Consider the following 18,254-nt stretch of genomic DNA (forward strand, 5'->3'; position numbering starts at 1 on the left):
GCAAGCGGGGAGGTAGAAGAAGGTAAAGGGGAGGATAAATGATGATGAAAGAAGACTTCACTTGGGATGGTGAATACACAAAACCCAGACGATGTATTATAGAATTGTACCTATAATTTTATTAACCAACTAGGGGCCCGGTGCACGAAGATTTGTGCACGGGGAGTGGGTCCCTCAGCCAGACCTGAACCCTCTCCAATCTGGGAGCCCTCAGGGGAGCCCTCTTGAATCTGGGAGTTTCTGTCTGTCTTTGCAATCATATGAGCAATTTGAGACCCCAACCAGCTTGGTTTGTTGCTCACAGAATAATAGAGGCTTTTTTTTCCCCTCTGCTTCATTAGTGGAGATTTCCTGGAAGTTTTAGAATATTTTCCCTTTAATTTTCCCTACACACTCTGATTTTACTTATGTCTCTCACCTTTGCTTTTACAATACTCCTGCGGCCCCCGGCCAGGCTGACAGGCCCGGAAAGTCCAGCAACGAGGCAGGATCTGCCACTGGAGGGGTGGATCTGGCCTCGCCGCTTGATCCCCACGACCCTCAGCCGGGCCAAAAGGCCCAGACACTCCAGCAGCAGCAGAGCGGCTCCCACGGCCCCCAGCCCGGCCTACAGGCCCGAACACTCCTGTGGTGAAGCTGAGGGGACTGGGCACCACCATCTTTGTGATGGAGTGACAGTTAATTTGCATATTACTCTTTTATTCGATAGGATGTCACCCCAATAAATTAAATTAAAAAACAAACAAAAAACAGATAATCACATAAGCAGTTCAGTTTAGTATCCTCAGGTGTTAGAAAGGTGATAAAACCTTATGTTGTATCAGAGGTCATGTCCAATTTTTACGAAAAAATAAAGAGAAAAATTAAGAAATTGGGAGCTAACTCACAGCTTGCAAGTACCGGAAAGACAAGATGGGGCCGCTCAATGCCCCATAAGCATTTCTGTCTTCAAAATCTCCTTCTTCAAGCAAGAATTGTTGGCCTTTAAAATGTTCTTTTTCATAGGCAACCCACCTAGAAATACAGAGGACACCAACTGAGCCATTAATAAAACTGCAGTCAGAACGCAATGAAAAAAAACCATGATAAAGCACCCCATTGTACATCACAGTGTCTTAAAAAGCAACACATTTGTTTTGTTACCATTTACAAAGACAAATGGTATACTCTTCATGGATCAATAATTTTTATAGTTTGCAGTCTCTTTCCCCAAAAAGGTTAACTGTTGCAGAATTACAACAAACCAGTGCTCATTAATGCATATGGTGTGGTCCGTTACCACATCTCCAAATGGCTGGAGAACAGTTTGCCAAGTAAAAAGTAACGGAAAGCACAAATAGACAATGAGACAAGTTACAAACCCACACTGAGATGCAAAGATAGCCACCCCCGTTGTACTGATGAAGCCCTCCGGAATGACAGCATGATTACCGTGTTAAACATTCATTTAGGTTCAGATCAAAGGAGCCTCTCCCCAGGCTTCAGATCTAAAACACATTACATGGGGTTTGGCAAAGAGAAACTGGGAAGTGCGACCGAGCTGGTATTAGCCTCGGTGGCCTTCGAGCATGCCGAGACTTCTGCAGGCGTTTACGGTGGGAAGCGTTGCTCCCGCCATCTTATCAGTACGTTTCAAGGACACAGGCTTCTTGACTTCTACACTGATAAACACCATCAGGCATTAAGCTCCTCTATGGAACTTACATTTTACGGAGTAACCGGAGTAGCTCATGCAGTGTGTGTTGACGCGCTTAAACCCTCCCTTCAGCCACACTGTGCGCCCAGAGTGGGATCCACTCCCCTGGCAATGCCAAGGATGACTGTTTTGGGCTCCTGGGTTGGGGACTTCTGAATTCTGGAGTCTGACAAACTGAAGCCTGGTAAGGCTACTACTGTTAAGTTTCCTTTCTCCGCCCCTACTATCGTTGTGAAGATATAAAAATACTCCACAGAACTGTTTCCACAGGGTGCAGAACTACAGGAGCCGCTCAGCAGCCATGGATCCTTCCCCACTTGGTGCCACAGGTGTGCGTACACAGGGGAAGGGGAGCACATGAGTTGGAATAAACATGTCTTATACATCTTAATATATTTGTAATGTGTACACAAACTGGCATTTCTTTATTCTTAAGCTGTTATGTGAAAATAAATCTTGTAAGAAACCTTTCAATTTCTAAGCTTTCTTTTATATAAATGAGGCTACTCAAAGCAAGCTTTTAATGCATTTAATGGGAAAAAGAATAAAAGGTACAGAGGACCATAATATTAAAGAACAGGTCAGTAAATTTTCATGTAATGACAGTTGAAAATCTCCTGCCCAGTTTTTCTGAGTAGATTTAATAAAGATTCAAATTAATTAATATTAAATAAATATTAATAATATAATATCCATCTGAGATATTAAAATGTAGAAGTTATCTGAGAAAAATTTAAAAAAAATCAACCTCACTTTCCTCAGATTCCTCAAGATGGGAGAGAGATGAGGAAGAGCTCATAAACAGCTGACAAAAGTGAAAAATGGTAGAAATGCAGAAAAAATAATGAAGTTAGCTGTTTCTCTCTCATTGGGGACATCACATTTTTCTCTGCAGTTGCCATCTAAAAATGAAAGTGTATATGCTGTATTGTGAGCCATAAAATTTTGAGATTTTATAAAATAATTGTAGAAAAGCACAATGAAAATCACAATCTAGTTAATGGGAACAATATTTGGATTCCAGAGGGAAGAAAAGGCAAAAATATTTAGCAAAGGATTAACAAGAAGCATGTGTGCTCACAAATCAGAGAACACCGCACATAAATACAACACAACAGAATTGTGTTTGACCAAAGCATATTTGTTTTTCAAGCCCCTGATAAAAATTTAAAATTCAAAAATAATTACAAAATAAAATTGAAAGAAAAAAAAATAAATTTTTATGAAAATAAATATATTTACCAAAACAAAACAAAAAAATAGATGATTACCAAAATGTCAGATCAATTATGGATATGACCCACCTATCTAGCATATTGCATAGTCTCTTATAATTGCAACTTGGTTGGTATGGCCATCGCTTGATTTTTTTGTGGGAAATAGCAAATCCTAAGTCTCTAAAATATAGATGCTTGAGTGATCTTATATAAATCATTTAATTTCTATGAATAAAGTATTTTAATAGCATCTTTTGCTAGAGTCTCCTGAATAAGTTATATTACAATGTTAGCTCAAGTATCAAGAGGTACCAAGGCTTAAATTAAAACAAACCAACATTCCAAATAGACCAACATATCAACAGAGAGGCTAACAGGAAGTATTTGGAGGGATCAGTACTGGGCTGACAATGGCGAAAGCTGCTTCTCCCTGATTTTACCTGCCAGGATACAAACACAGAGGGCAAAGCCCAGTGGGGCCACAGATTTCCTGGGGCTCCTGCCCCAGTAACTGCTGATTGAGCACAATCTTGGCTACACTTGGGTTTATACTTAGGAGCCCTTTGGGGGCTTCCAAATGCAGTTCAGGGCCACAGGTTAACAATATCAAAATGCCTTACTTTGAAACGACAACCAGGTTACTTCTCCCAGTGAGGGAGGGCTCACTGTCAATGTCCTCAGCACAGAGTCAACTAAGATCAACGGAAGAGATTTTTTTTTATTTTGTGTTGTGTTGACCCTATGAGAGTGTATCAGGAAGCTATAGGACAGAATATTCACTAAAAATAGTTTAAGCCTGGCCGGTGTGGCTCAGTGTTTGAGCGTCAACCTATGAACCAGGAGGTCATGGTTGGATTCCCCATCAGGGCATATGCCTGGGTTGTGGGCTCGATTCCCAGTGTGGGGTGTGTAGGGAGCAGCCAATCAATGATTCTCTCTCATCTTTGATGTTTCAGTCCTTCCCTCCCTTTCCCTTCCTCTGAGAAATCAATAAAAATATTTAAAACAAACAAAAAAACCTAGGGCTCTCATCCATGTTCATAATGTGTAAGAAAATAATTTTATTTGCAATTCTTATTTCTATATTGTGATTAGTAATACTAAGTGCTGAAGTTTTAGAAACTATTTTCTATATTTAATCTACCTCAAAATCTTAATGCCAAGAGTTCATAGGAAGCTATTAGTAGCTATTATTTTTTACTTCCCATATTATCAAAGGAATTTATATCTTCAGACTAAGACAGGTGTTTTTTGCTCTGCTTAGCACATTTTCTGTACTGACCTTCATAAATAGACTAAATCAACTATTGAAAATATGACACTCACACTCCACCGATGACACGAATAGATCCAATTCCATGAAAGTCCTCATCATTTTTTAAAAAATTAGGGATAGAATCTATATGTTCACCAAACTCTTTGGCCTGTCCATGGAAGTGAGGTTCTTCATAAATAATAACCTGAAAAATATGAAAGAAAAGTACTTAACATGCTCATATTTTAGAATAGATACACACTAAAGACAACACCATCAATAAGGATCACGTTCTTTTTTCATTAATATATACTTACATTAGAGCACACTGTCTGACAGTCACAAGGCATAAATCAGTCTTTAGTATTACAATGATAAAATATCTTAAAAGTATACTTCTTTTATATTAATATATTCAAGTCTGATCACATTGTTTTGGTTACCCAAGTCTGAGGACCCTCTCATAGGATAAACTCTCTTATAGCTTGTTGTTGAATTACCTTTCTAAGTTTATTCCTGTGGTTAGAATTTAGTACAAATCTTCCTTATACTTATGGAATTTCCCCTGTAAGAAATAAAAACTCTCTTGAGGTTCTAGGGCATAATAATAAATTATGTATGGATTTGAGAAAACATATGCTGTTTCTTATAACGCTGCTTCTATGGTCATTACTATTTGACGAGAAGAGCGAGACAGGCAAATTCTTGAGTCTAAGTATAAAACTTGCTAAAAATTAAAAAATGATTGAAAAAGTTATAGTATTTTTACTCCATAGTGGATTTAAATTAGGGGGGGAGGAGGTAAGTGTAGAAGGAAATAAATTTGCAACATTTCATTTACTTCAAATTTGGATTGATACAAGTATTTCTTTTCCACCATTTTGATGTTCTTTATTCTCAAGTATGAGCTGCCCTTAGTATGTGGAAGTGATAACAGCGCTAGTCTACCCACTTGGTCCTTTTTGTGGCCAATGGCATAAATCTGTGCACAACTGGCAACACATGACCTTGGCAAGTAAGATCCCATGCTTAAACACAGCGAACCAGCAAGTGATAGCTCTTATTGTTTTCTTTTTTATAAATCTTTATTGTTGAAAGTATTAGATATGTCCCTTTTTATCCCCCCATTGCCCTCTCCTCCTCACAAAGCCTTTACCACCCTATTGTCATGTCTATGGGTTATATACAGCTTTTTAAAAAACTGATAAAATTATACAGACTGAAGTAAACATGTAGCACTGCTCCTGCAGTTTTCTACCTGTTAAGGCTTCACCAGGTGCTGATTTAATGAAGTAATGAAGTTTTATTTGGGTTGAATACATATGCCGAACACACCCAAAATAAGAAGCGGTAATCCTTTGATGAGTAAGCCATAACTAACATCTAACACCGTGAAAACTGTGACTGTCTATGATAGCCATTACATTCATACACCCCTACAACCTGCCAGACTGCAACATCCAAGGGAGACCCAGCCTGCTGCACCTAAGTTCTGACTCAGCAAGCTGGGAGACTGTGACAGGAGCTACTGAGGGAGTGTCCCAGCCAATTCTGCATCTACCAGGTCCCCGGTCTGAAACTTTGGTTAAAAGTTAGAGTCACTGGGGAAGCTCTGAAAAATATAACCGCACCCAGGACCAAAACAATACCTTTGTAAGTGGAACCCTGGCATAAGTATTTTTTTTTTAACTCAGATATGTGTGATTCCGTCATACAGCCAAAATGTATTAGACACCCTCAGATATTGAGTTCCAAAAGACTCTGTCTAGAGAGAATGGTAATCAATTCCACAAATGAGGAAGCCCCGATAGGAGGTTTGGATGCTGTGTGTCTGTGTGGAGGAAAGGAGAATGTGCCAGGAGGTGCCAGGCCCTCATTACACAGAGGCCTCCTGGCAGCTTTTCTCACTGCACTTTTATCTTCTGACCTCTCCTTAGACACATTTTATAATCCTGTTTCTTCCTTTCTTTCCCAAAATGTGCTTAATCGTGGCACTGCTACCACTCTAGTTTTCATCGCCTCTATCCTTCCCTTTAAATACTCATGATTTAAAAACTGCCATCTACCTGACAGAGCTATCTACACGCTCTAACCATCCTAGGTCTTCTTGAGCATCACCCAAAGGCCTGCTAGGTATCTCTACCTGAATGTCTATCTGCCACCTATACCCCACCCCAAACCAAAATCAAACTGACCACCTTTCCATTGTCAGTAGGTGCTTATTGGGTTTGACTGCGTTTTCAGTACAGACCTAACCCCTACCCAAGCTGGGCATTGTTAACATATATTTAGGTAATTGTTTTCTATTTTAACAGTCCAAATTACACAAAAAAATTAATACTCGATCTTTTTTAGCTACTACAAAAGCCTGTTCCAAACTTACCTTTAAGTTCATGGGCATTTCCACTTTCAGTCCACCCTTAAGATAATAAGAAAATTTCTTGTTAAATATATAAACATTTAAAACATTTAAAAGTAACTGCGTGACATGCATATATAGGTTATATAAACATCTGATTAGTGAAGATTATGTACCAGTTAAATTTAAGTTGTGGTAAATTTAAAATTATAAGAACAGAACTTTACAATAGTTAAAATCAAGCCAGACTTCTCTTCATCAATGTAGATGGGGCAGGAGATATTAAAAGATACTTTCCAGCCTGGCCAGTGTGGCTTAGTGGTTGAGCAATGACTTATGAACCAGGACATCATGGTTCCATTCCCAGTCAGGGCAAATACTTGGGTTGTGGGCTCGATTCCCGGGGTGGGATGTGCAGGAGGCAGCCAGTCAATGATTCTCTCTCATCATTGATCTCTCTGTCTCTCTTCCCCTTCCTCCTTGAGATTTTTAAAAATATATATCGATATATTTTATTATTTTTTACAGAGAGGAAGGGAGAAGAATAGAAAGCTAGAAACATTGATGAGAGAGAAACATCGACCAGCTGCTTCCTACACCCCCCCCACTGAGGATGTGCCTGCAACCAAGATACACGCCCTTCACCAGAATCGAACCTGGGACCGCTGAGTCCGCAGGCCGACGCTCCATCCACTGAGCCAAACCGGTTTCGGCCCTCCCTGAGATTTAAAAAAAACTTGTATGTATTATAGTTTCCAGATTACAATAACTACAAGAAAGAAAACAGAACTTTAGTTCTTAAGCACACATGAGCAATTAAAGATTTAATCCCAAATCCAAAAATAAGAGTGGAATTGTTAGATTTAAAAACCTCATTTGGCAGAAGAAATTTCTAAAACACTTACTACTAAATGTCTCCTCTATAATTGCTTGAGCTTTTAAATTAAGAGAGAGCGCTTCCTCTTCCATGTCCTGTCAATACTTTTTTAATTTAATTTAATTTTTTTTTTTTATCATATTTAATATATTTTTGGCCTCGAGGTAATAAAGCAAGTATGTCAAACTCATGGCCCATGGGCCGCATGCCTCCTTTATTTCACCCGTTAGCCTCTGAGTTTGACATGCTTGTTATAGAGCATAAAAAGTACCTTTCTGTTCACACAAAAAAAACCCACAACAAAACAACACACAACTAATTCTACACTCTACTTGTTTCTAATGCTATCCCTCATTATAATATTTCTTAAAATTTTGTAGTTTGGTCGTAATTTTTAAAAAAGACTCAAAACAACCAAATATACTTTTATCATACAGGTACATTTAATTAATACAATACTTTGCACCTCAAATAAAAATGTTTGCAAGAAAACAAATAAACACTGAAGGTATTTATCTTTAAGAAAGCCACCACTGACAGACTGACCATTTATTACTAATGCTGAGCTTAGCATGCATTTCTACAATTGAAGTGTATAATTTATAAGTAATTTATAATAAGCATAAAAAAGCAAATTCAAAACTTTATTAAGTAGTCAAAAATTTCACAGAACATTTTAAAGGAAACTAGAGGTGTGGTGCACGAAATTTCATGTATAGGGATGTGTCTCTCAGCCCAGCCCTCTCCAATCTGGGACCCCTCCAGGGATGTCGGTTGGTAGGATCGGGCCTAAACAGGCAGCCGAACATCCCTCTCATAATCCAGGACTGCTGGCTCCCAACTGCTCACCTGCTTGCCTGCCTGATTGCCCCTAACTGCTTCTGCTTGCCAGCCTGATCACCCCCTAAGCACTCCCCTGCCAGCCTGATTGATGCCTGACTGCTCCCCTGCCTGCCTGTTTGCCCTTAACTGCCCTCCCCGGCAGGCCTGGTCATCCTAACTGCCCTTCTCTGCAGGTCTGGTCACCCCCAACTTCCCTCCTCTGCCAGCCTGGTCACCCCTAACTGCCCTCCCCTGCAGGCTTGATCTCCCCAAACTGCCCTCCCTTGAAGGCATGGTCCCTTCCAACTGTCCTCCCCTGCTGGCGCTTTTGTGGTGGCCATCTTGTGTCCATATAGGGGCAGGATCTTTAACCACATGGGGGAAGCTATCTTGATCTTGTGTATTGGAATGATGGTCAATCTGCATATTACTCTTTTATTAGACAGGATAGGATAGAGACCAGGTGCATGGGTGGGGGCCAGCTGGTTTGCCCTGAAGGGTGTCCTGGATCAGGGTGGTGGTTTCCTTGGGGCATGGGGTGGCCTGGGTGAGGGGCTTGTGGTTTGCAGGCCAGCCATGCCCCCTGGTGACCCAGGTGGAGGCCCTGGGATCTGGGATTTATTTATCTTCTATAATTGAAACTTTGTAGCCTTGAGTAGAGGCCAAGGCAGGCCAGGAAGTTTGGCTTCCTCCATTGCTGGGAAAACCCAAGCCTCCTGCTTGCTCCATGGCTGGCTGCCATCTTGGTTGGGTTAATTTGCACACTCGCTCCTGATTGGCTGGTGGGCATGACTTGCAGGTGTAACGGAGGTACAGTCAATTTGCATATTATTCTTTTAGTAGATAGGATTACATGTACTATTTAACCTTAGCACAAAATAAATTAGATGTCTGTCTTCTGGGAAAAAAACAAAATTTCTCACATGGATATTCTTTACAATATAAAGAAATAGAAAAACAATGAATTTATCATTTGTTGACTCAGGTAGTATTTATATTCATTTCTCAGGATTGAGATGCATGAGCAATCATCAGAGGCATTTAATTTTGGATTTAAGGGTATTTGAAAAAAATGTTTCCTTTTACATTTGCTTACCATTTGAAGTGGTTTCAATGATTTCATTTCTGCTGCAGAAATCTCAAAGAGTCCACGGCCTTCCTCCAAAATTGTAGGTTGACCCTTAAAATTAGTATCTGGGTAGGCAAGCCAACTAAAAAGGAAGGAATGATTGGTTAAAGCGTAACAGGAATAGTCTGACTATGTAAAAGTTAAAAATAAAAAGGGCTACGTAAAAACAAAATAAAACCCATCATGGAATTATGTTAATAAAACTCAAAGTGACTGTGCCAAGCAAGAAACAACAAGTTAATATGCTATAAAGTACTTATATTCAGCATTACTGATTCTATAGTAAGTCTATCATATGTTTTCCAAGCATTAAAAATTTCCAATACTTCAAGTCAAGCAGAAAATAAGTATCAATATTATACCACTATGTTCCATTCTTTTGAAAATTGGAGCAATCTCAGGTAGGGATTCCACTAGGCATCTTACAACTTTGACCTACATTTTTAGAACCAGTTATCAGTTCTATTGGCTGCCTCAGGAACAGTATGTGAATAAGATTCCTCAAAGACTCATCTAGCTTCCACCTAAATTTGATAATTACAGATACTGCTCATGAATAGGGTTAATTACTGGGTCTGCCCAAGAGTTCTAATCCATGTTTGGGGAAGATGAAGAAAGACGTCCTACAATGAACCCAAAATTCTACATCACCATCGTCAAAGCAGATGAAACAGTGAATGAAATAAGAGAGATCCATGTTAAACCAGGCATCCCAGAATTTTTGAAATAAGACTAAACTCAGACCCACACTCCTGAAGTGTCAGAGATGAAAGAAAATTAGTAAAATGTATATGAAAATCTCCCTCCTGTCAGAGTCTGGGGTGCACTGCGGAACCTAGAGTCATGTCTCCGCCCATGTGCACACCTCAAAATCCTGCAAGACCCAGACCTGGCTGGCTCCACCCCCATCAAGCCCAGCAGGGAGGGGGGCACAGCCTGAGGTCCCCCATCAAGCCCCATTGGGTGGGGGACGCAGCCTCAGGTCCCCGGGCCCCGGCGCGAGGGCATGAGGATGCAAGGGGTATGACCATTTGCATATTAGCTCTTTATTATATAGGATGAGCACAGCACCACCTGCCTTTCAAGCATAGAGGAGTAATAAACAAAAAGGTACCATGTCCCTAGCACTGCAGAGGCACTCAGCAACTACGAGTACTGAGACGCTCCAGAAATAATTCAGGCTGCAGAATTTTAGGGCAATATACTTTTATTTCTAAGTCCTAAAATTTGGTGGAGAAAAAGAGATGGATGCATCGAACAAGAATGGTGTGTGACACTGTGAGCCAAAGACAGAGAATCTGTTTTGTCCCTGCAGAAGTCTTTCTTAGATATCCAGGGGCACAAAGGAAATTAACTTACATTTCATAAATATGTGTGTCACCTACTGCAATATGAAACAAAAAGTTAACTTTGGTGGCCATCAATCATTGGAATAAAGAGAAATGGATACGTACACTCCTGACTTCACAGTGAAGGACACATATTTGGGGATATTCAGCTCTTCTAAATTAGGGACCGCTCGCTGTATGCAGACAGGACAACATGGTGGGTCAGACTGTAGGCAAAGTTCTATCTCTGGAATACTGCAATCCTGGAAAAAAATTGGTTTTGAAATCATCTAAGAAACACAAAGTCCAATATTCTCAGCACCATGGACATGCAGTCACAATTATCCTTATTGCTCAGTTAAATTTCTTCACAGGGCAACATAAAATAAATACTGTTTCTCCATACCAGTTTTTTAAGATAAATTTTTCATTTTGAAAAAAAAAATTACATGTTCAATTATAGTTTACGTTCATTCAATATCCTATATATAATAATAAGAGGGTAATATGCAAATTGACCATCATTCCAACACACAAGATGGCCACATCCATTTAGTCAAAGATGACTGCCCCTATGTGGACACAAGATGGCTGCCACAAGATGGCCGGCAGGAAAGGGCAGTTAGGGGCAACCAGGCCTGCAGGGGAGGGCAGTTAGGGGCGACCAGGCTAGCAAGGGAGGGCAGCTGGGGTGACTGGGCCAGCAGGGGAGGGCAGTTGGGGGTGACCGGGCCAGCAGGGGAGGGCAGTTAGGGGCTGTCAGGCTGGCAGGGGAGCAATTAGGGGCAATCAGGCAGGCAGGTGAGTGGTTGGGAGCCAGCAGTCCTGTATTGTGAGAGGGATGTTTGACATTGGAGACAGTGCATGCTGGGCTAAGGGACACACTCCTCCATGCACGAATTTTGTGCACCAGGCTTCTAGTTATTTTATATTAGTTTTGAGTGTACAGCATAGTGGTTAGACATTTTTATAATTTATGAACTGATCCCCCCAATAAGTCTAGTATCCACATGATATTATATACCATACGTAGATATTACAATATTTTTTATTATATTCCCTATGATGTACTTTACATCCCGATGACTATTCTGTAACTGCCAATTTGTCCTTCTTATCATTTTTTTCACCCATCTTCCCAATCCCCTCCTATCTGGAAACCAATAAATTTTTCTACGTAGTTATGCTGATAAGATAAAAATTATAAATATTATTGGTTGAGAAAGTATTATTCTAGTATTTTCTGCTTTGTTTTTAGAAGTCTTGTTCCGGTAAGCAATGCTCAGAGACAACAAACTATCTGAGTGCCAAACACCTGTAAGCCTTCCTTCTTAGAAGCACAACAGAGCCACAGGGAGGAAAGGTTAAATAAAAGCTGATCTCATGAGCAACATTAAAAAATAAATAGCAGAGAGGCACTACACCTCAGTGTGTTATCTAATCCTATCTAATAAGAGGGTAATATGCAAATTGACCATCAATGACAATGACAAAAGAGGTAGGAATTAGAGGTGAGGGTAAAGGAAATCTGTTTTTCTACTTGTGGCATTTTCTTTTCTTTAGTACAGGTTGATTTGAAGAAGAAAGGCATTATGAAATTTGACCCTACATTCCATCACACATGCACTGTCACCATTCCTATCAGACCTTCCTTAAAATTTCACTTGTGTTTTCTCTTATCTATTCCCATGGTCAAAGTCCTTCATCAAGGGTAAGACTTTGATTACAGGCCTACACCACCAGTCAAGTACCAGCCACTCTTTATACAGCTGGGCTTGTTAGAACACCACTTTCCTCATGACACTCCTTGGCTCAAGACCCAAGCACATCAAATTTATATTAGTTTCCTTTTCCACAATACGGTAGCAACCTAGCAATCTACACTAATCTCCATAACTCTTCAGTCATACTGGTCTCCATGCTCTCTCCACTCCCTCTCTGGCCTCTCTAAACTTAGCAAATGGCCGAAACCGGTTTGGCTCAGTGGTAGAGCATTGGTCTGCGGACTGAAAGGTCCCAGGTTCGATTCCGATTAAGGGCATGTACATTGGTTGCGGGCACATCCTCGGTAGGGGGTGTGCAAGAGGCAGCTGGTCGATGTTTCTCTCTCATCGACGTTTCTAACTCTCTCTTTCCCTTCCTCTCTGTAAAAAAATCAATAAAATATATTAAAAAAATAATAATAAACTTAGCAAATGACTTCAACTTTTCCTAGGGAATCAAAACCACAATTATTTTTCTCTTCCTGAAACTACAGATGTGCTTCTTTTGAACACACAGTCTATCTCAGTAGTCGTGGGTGTTTGGTTCTACAATTTAAGTCTCAGCAGCAAAATTCTCATCTAGGACATTGTGAAATTCAAATGATGACTATGCTTTAATAAAATAGGTAAATGCAGTGACAATCAATCAGAGGTGACATTTACTGGCCCAAACAACTGTATTTTTATTTTTAATCATAATCAATTTTTGCAATTTTAAAACTGTAATTTTCTAATTTTTTAACTTTTCTCCAAACTGAGCTCTCTTATCATTATTAATTATCCCTCTGTGAAAGCAAGCAAATTGATACATTTTATTTTCAGAAAGTTCTAAAATGCAATACAGTAAAAAGCCATTAAAGTATAAAAATTTATTTTCTTCCAAAGTTTCATTTTAAAAACAGTCATAAATGTTCAGAACAGTCACCTGTCAATCTTCAAGGCTCTTTTGTTTGCTGTGAATAATAGAGTTCTAGGAACATGCCATACTCATGTTCCCCCGGGGTCTGAGGGGCAGGAACAGAGCATATAACCAAGTGCCTCACACAAACACGCTTCCTCTGCATTGTGTTGAACAATGTTTGGGTGGTGCACTTTAAAAGGGAAAAAGCTAAAGGCATTCAAGTCCGCCACACACAGAAGAAAACAGCATAATGGAACATGCATGACAATGGCTAAAAAATAAATTAAAAAAAAAAAATAAGAACGTTTAAGCTCTCAACTATCTTTAATAGAAGATAATTTTTTTTTCTCCATTTGCTTGAAAAATATTTCACTAAGTTCTAGCTTCTTTATGGTGTCTACTCAAGAAATAAAGTCTTCTGCAAGACTTACATAATTCTAGATGGTCAAAGGTAGTAAACACTAGCGACGGGAAGGGTGCTTTGTAGTCGCCTAGCAACAATAAACAGTGCACTCTCAGTAAAAGACATTTACATGGCTTCCTTCCAGACTTTTCTAGCCATGATATACTTTACAAATATATTTTGGTGAAATTTGCCAGCTTAGACTATTCAAGCAATTAGTTGGAAGAGAGACAAAGCTACAGGAGAGAAAAAGAATGGGAATGAATTGGAGTGTAAAAAAGAACAATAAGAAAATGTACTTGTCTCCACCTCATATAAATACCTTCAGTCACTGATCCAACATCTCTCTTGGCTCATTAATGAGGACACTTCTGACCATAAGAAAAATGTCATTCCTTAAAAAAAAATTAAGTGCACGGTAAACACAGTACAAATTCTAATATTCATACCTTCTACTTGAGAAAAGAAAGCACTTGACTCAAGACTCACTGCACTATCCCATCCCCAGATATTTACACTGGGGCAGCGATGACGCTAGAGCAGATTCCACAATAATGGATGGCACCTGCTGATCTAATCGCAGCTAAGTGAAAAACACCATTGGAAGCATTATCTTTAAAGAACATTAAAGTTTTAACTGGTTCGAGTACAGCAACTAAAAAATGATGAAACAAGATAAATTGGCGTAGGCCTCGGTGAATTTGGAATGGCCACCATGAAAGCAATGTTATCCATAACCAGCATTTTGATACTGTTGGAGAAAGGAAGCAGTTTGATGCTCAATTCTTTCTTTGTTAAATGCTTAGAACAATGCTAATGCCTTTTCCATTCAATGCTCAATAGTTTTATTTTCCTTCCTCCCTGAAAGTTGCTAGCCTGTTTAAGATATGTGGGCACTAACACCACAATTTAAATAAGATTCCAAGAACAAACAATGGAAGAAGGAAAAAAATGCAAGCATGACTTATTCTTTCTTATAATATATTCTAAGCAAATGACAGATGTGCAAATAACACTTTATAGACATTCTTAACAAACTGCTTTTTTGTTTGATTTTATTATTGTCTGATTGGGTGGAGTGGGCGAAGAGGTAGCTGCTTACAACATCTTATTCATCTTTTTTTCCTCACCAGGCCTGGCATGGTGCCTGACACTCACAAGGAGGGCACAAAACCTTGTTATTTAAATCTTAGACTATTCCACCTACAAACTAATTATTCATTTCAAAGAATTTTAGTGAGTCAGCCAATTAAGCGAGCCAAATAGAGGGAACACGGCCCTTTATGCCAGACCATCGATCTCCTTGCAGCACCACCAAACACCCTGCCAGGACTCGCTCGCATTTCCTCTGCTGCCCCACTCCTGTTTAGTCTCTCAAGATTCCAATCTGGTGCCACCTCCTCCAGGCAGGTGTCTCTTCTTTGTGCATCCTTGGGCCTTGCAAATAACTTCTTACATCATGTGATCGTGTGACTCCGCTGTCTCTCCCTAGATGTTGAACAACCTGAAGCAAGAGACTGTATCTCACTTGTTTTTCTATTCCCATCACAGTATTAGGTCCAAAAGCTGACACAGATATTTGTAGACACTGGTTTGTTATAGTTTTGCAGAAAGTATTACACATAACATATGCAGATACCCTTTTATGATAATTTGAGTTTTTGTGTATGCTATCTACAATTATCAAGAGTTTAATAACATCAATTCATATAATCTGATTTTCCATTTTAAGCATATAAAAGAAATCTCCATAATTTGAAAAAAAAAAAAAGTCTTTTGAGTGCCATAGGAGTAATTAAACTAGATCATGTGCTACGTTACTGCTGAAGGAACTTTAAGAAACATGGAGCTTGCTTCCCTTATCTGAGATCTGTCATGATCACTAAATCACTCCTCAAACCACCACAGGGCTACCCACAAAATGTGTTTTATACGGAAAGGCTTCTCATCTTAGTATGAAATAATATCTTCTAAACAGAAAATAAAAATAGGCAATGCACTTTTTTTAATAAAATATTTTTTTAATATATTTTATTGATTTTTTACAGAGAGTGGAAGGGAGAGAGAAAGAGAGCTAGAAACGTCGATGAGAGAGAAACATCAACCAGGGGATGTGCCCGCAACCAATGTACATGCCCTTGACCGGAATCGAACCTGGGACCTTTCAGTCCGCAGACCGACACTGTATCGCTGAGCCAAACCAGTTTCGGCAGGCAATGCACTTTCTATTCCTCTCCCCATCCTTGCTTCTCCTAACACTCCCTTTCTTTCTCTCCTCCTCACTCTTCCTCTCTCTCTCATACACACACACACAGAACTACACAAAGGAGAAGAAATCTATACTAAGTAAGATATTTGGAAATACCAACTATTTTCCTAAAGATGCTTGATGATATATTTCTATTGCTATTAAAAAAACACACACACATATACCGTATATATGATATAAAGCCTAAGCGACCAAAAGACTGGATGGCTGGTTGCTATGACACGAACTGACCACCAGGGGGGCAGACGCTCAACACAGGAGCTGTTCTGTGGTGCTTAGTGCACTCCCACAACCAACCTCCCATGGTCCCTCCCCCTGGCTGGCCAACCTCCTATGGTCCCTCCCCCAAGCAGGCCAGCCCCTCTGATCAGCTCCTGGGCTGAGGGACCCCAACAATGCATGAATTCATACACTGGGCCTCTAGTATAAAAATATCATCATGTATGATTTTATGGCTCAGATTACCATTAATACTTTAAATTAACATTCATTTAATACTTAATATGTATAATGTGAAATATTATAATTAATACTAGAGGCCCAGTGCACAAAATTCATGCAGTTGGGTGGAGGGGGGAGGGTCTCTCAGCCCGGCCTGTGCCCTCTCACAGTCTGGAATCCCCATAATCAACTACCCCAAAAAGAAATGTGTGTTAGGGCTCCACAATAGATTGCCCCTGCAGAGGGAGGCCCTGCCCACTCGCCGGCACCACTGATCTTCCTTCTGTAGGGCAATCATGGGGAGATGGCCAACTGCATCACACCTGCCTTGGCTGGTCTGGTGCTAGTGGGTGTCACAGTGTGGTCATCTGTAAGATCGTCCAGATGGTCATTCTGCTGTTTGGTTGTTTGGTCAATTTGCATATTATACTTTTTAAAAAAATATATATTTTATTGAATTTTTTACAGAGAGGAAGGGAGAGGGATAGAGGGTTAGAAACATCGATGAGAGAGAAACATCGATCAACTGGGGATGTGCCTGCAACCAAGGTATATGCCCTTGACCGGAATCGAATGTGGGACCCATGAGTCCGCAGACTGACGCTCTATCCACTGAGCCAAATGGGTTAGTGCTGCATATTATGCTTTTACTATTATAGATAACAAAGATCAATGAAATTAGCACAGATTATGGCAACCATTTCTAAACAATGGAAGGCCATGACAAACAAAACAAAATAAAAGAAGAAATCAACAGTTCTCTTAAAGGTCTCTTACCTTTATGACACGTTTGATAGAACCCAATACAAAGTTTCTCTGTGGATTCTTTCTGTTCTGAAGGATCCAGTCACGATTTAATACCTTTTCTCCTTCTTCTAATACACATTTCTGACCTTGGAAATGTGGTTTCTCATATAAAATCCAGCTGAAAACATAAAAGCATGATCAGTTATAATTGATTTTCTAAGAAATGAGGCACAAAGCAAAAGAAAAGTCATAGACCATCTTATTTATTTGCATTTTTAAATCTGGGTGATTTTCTACTATTAGCATATAATCTTATTTTTGAAATGATATATATGCTAGTTTAAATACAAACAATATAAGAAAAAATAAACTTGAAAGTAATATTTCCTGAACATAATACTATAATCCATGCCTATCCCTGTAAAAATGTATAAATGCACTTTATAGATTTGTACAAACAGAGCTACAAATTTATAATAAAAGCAGTAGCTTAACAATTCCAAATTCCACTTCTACTATAATTTTTCTGTCACTGGTTAACAGAGCGCTTGTGTCCCATTTTATTACGTGAAGCAGGCACTACATAATGCTTACAGCATGACTACTAACCAGTGGGTAACTCAAATACCCAGAAGTGCTGGCTCGACATATCCATGGAATATGGTCCATAAGGACAAATGAGGTTCTCCCCTCATTTTTACAACATACAAAGAATCCTTCATGTTTCGAGCAGGTCAGCTGCACAAGTGACTAAATATGTGGCTTTCACATTCTTAGCATCCCACAAACTTCAAACTCATTTTCAAAACTATGCTTAATTCAACTGAAGCCTTCAGCTCAACTTGCCAAAACTGTCCTGCAAATAATGCAGTTACACAATGGTATTGTTATATCGTATATATTAGCTCTTGCTACTTACTGCCGACTTTAAGACTAAGAACAGCCTATATTTGCTGACACAGGAAACAGAACAATCTATGTATATAAAAGCCTAAGCAACCATCTGACTGGTAGCTATGACACACAATGACTACCAGGGTGCAGATG

The 18,254-nt window shown here is 39.5% G+C and overlaps 1 protein-coding gene across 1 annotated transcript in view; it reads right to left on the bottom strand.

Moving 5' to 3' along the window:
* Positions 1-18,254, bottom strand: part of CRYBG3 (crystallin beta-gamma domain containing 3) — a 130,876-nt gene that overhangs the window by 61,258 nt on the left and 51,364 nt on the right. Inside the window, exons 7-12 of the mRNA XM_084875401.1 lie at positions 17,238-17,385; positions 10,810-10,946; positions 9,323-9,437; positions 6,552-6,587; positions 4,240-4,373; positions 888-1,014 (exon numbers count right to left, since the gene is read on the bottom strand). Of these exons, the coding sequence (XP_084731527.1) occupies positions 888-1,014; positions 4,240-4,373; positions 6,552-6,587; positions 9,323-9,437; positions 10,810-10,946; positions 17,238-17,385 (697 nt within the window). The remainder of the gene's footprint in view (positions 1-887; positions 1,015-4,239; positions 4,374-6,551; positions 6,588-9,322; positions 9,438-10,809; positions 10,947-17,237; positions 17,386-18,254) is intronic.

This window comes from Pipistrellus hanaki (genome assembly GCF_964339955.1).
Source record: "Pipistrellus hanaki genome assembly, chromosome: 2".
In the NCBI taxonomy this organism is placed as follows: domain Eukaryota; kingdom Metazoa; phylum Chordata; class Mammalia; order Chiroptera; family Vespertilionidae; genus Pipistrellus; species Pipistrellus hanaki.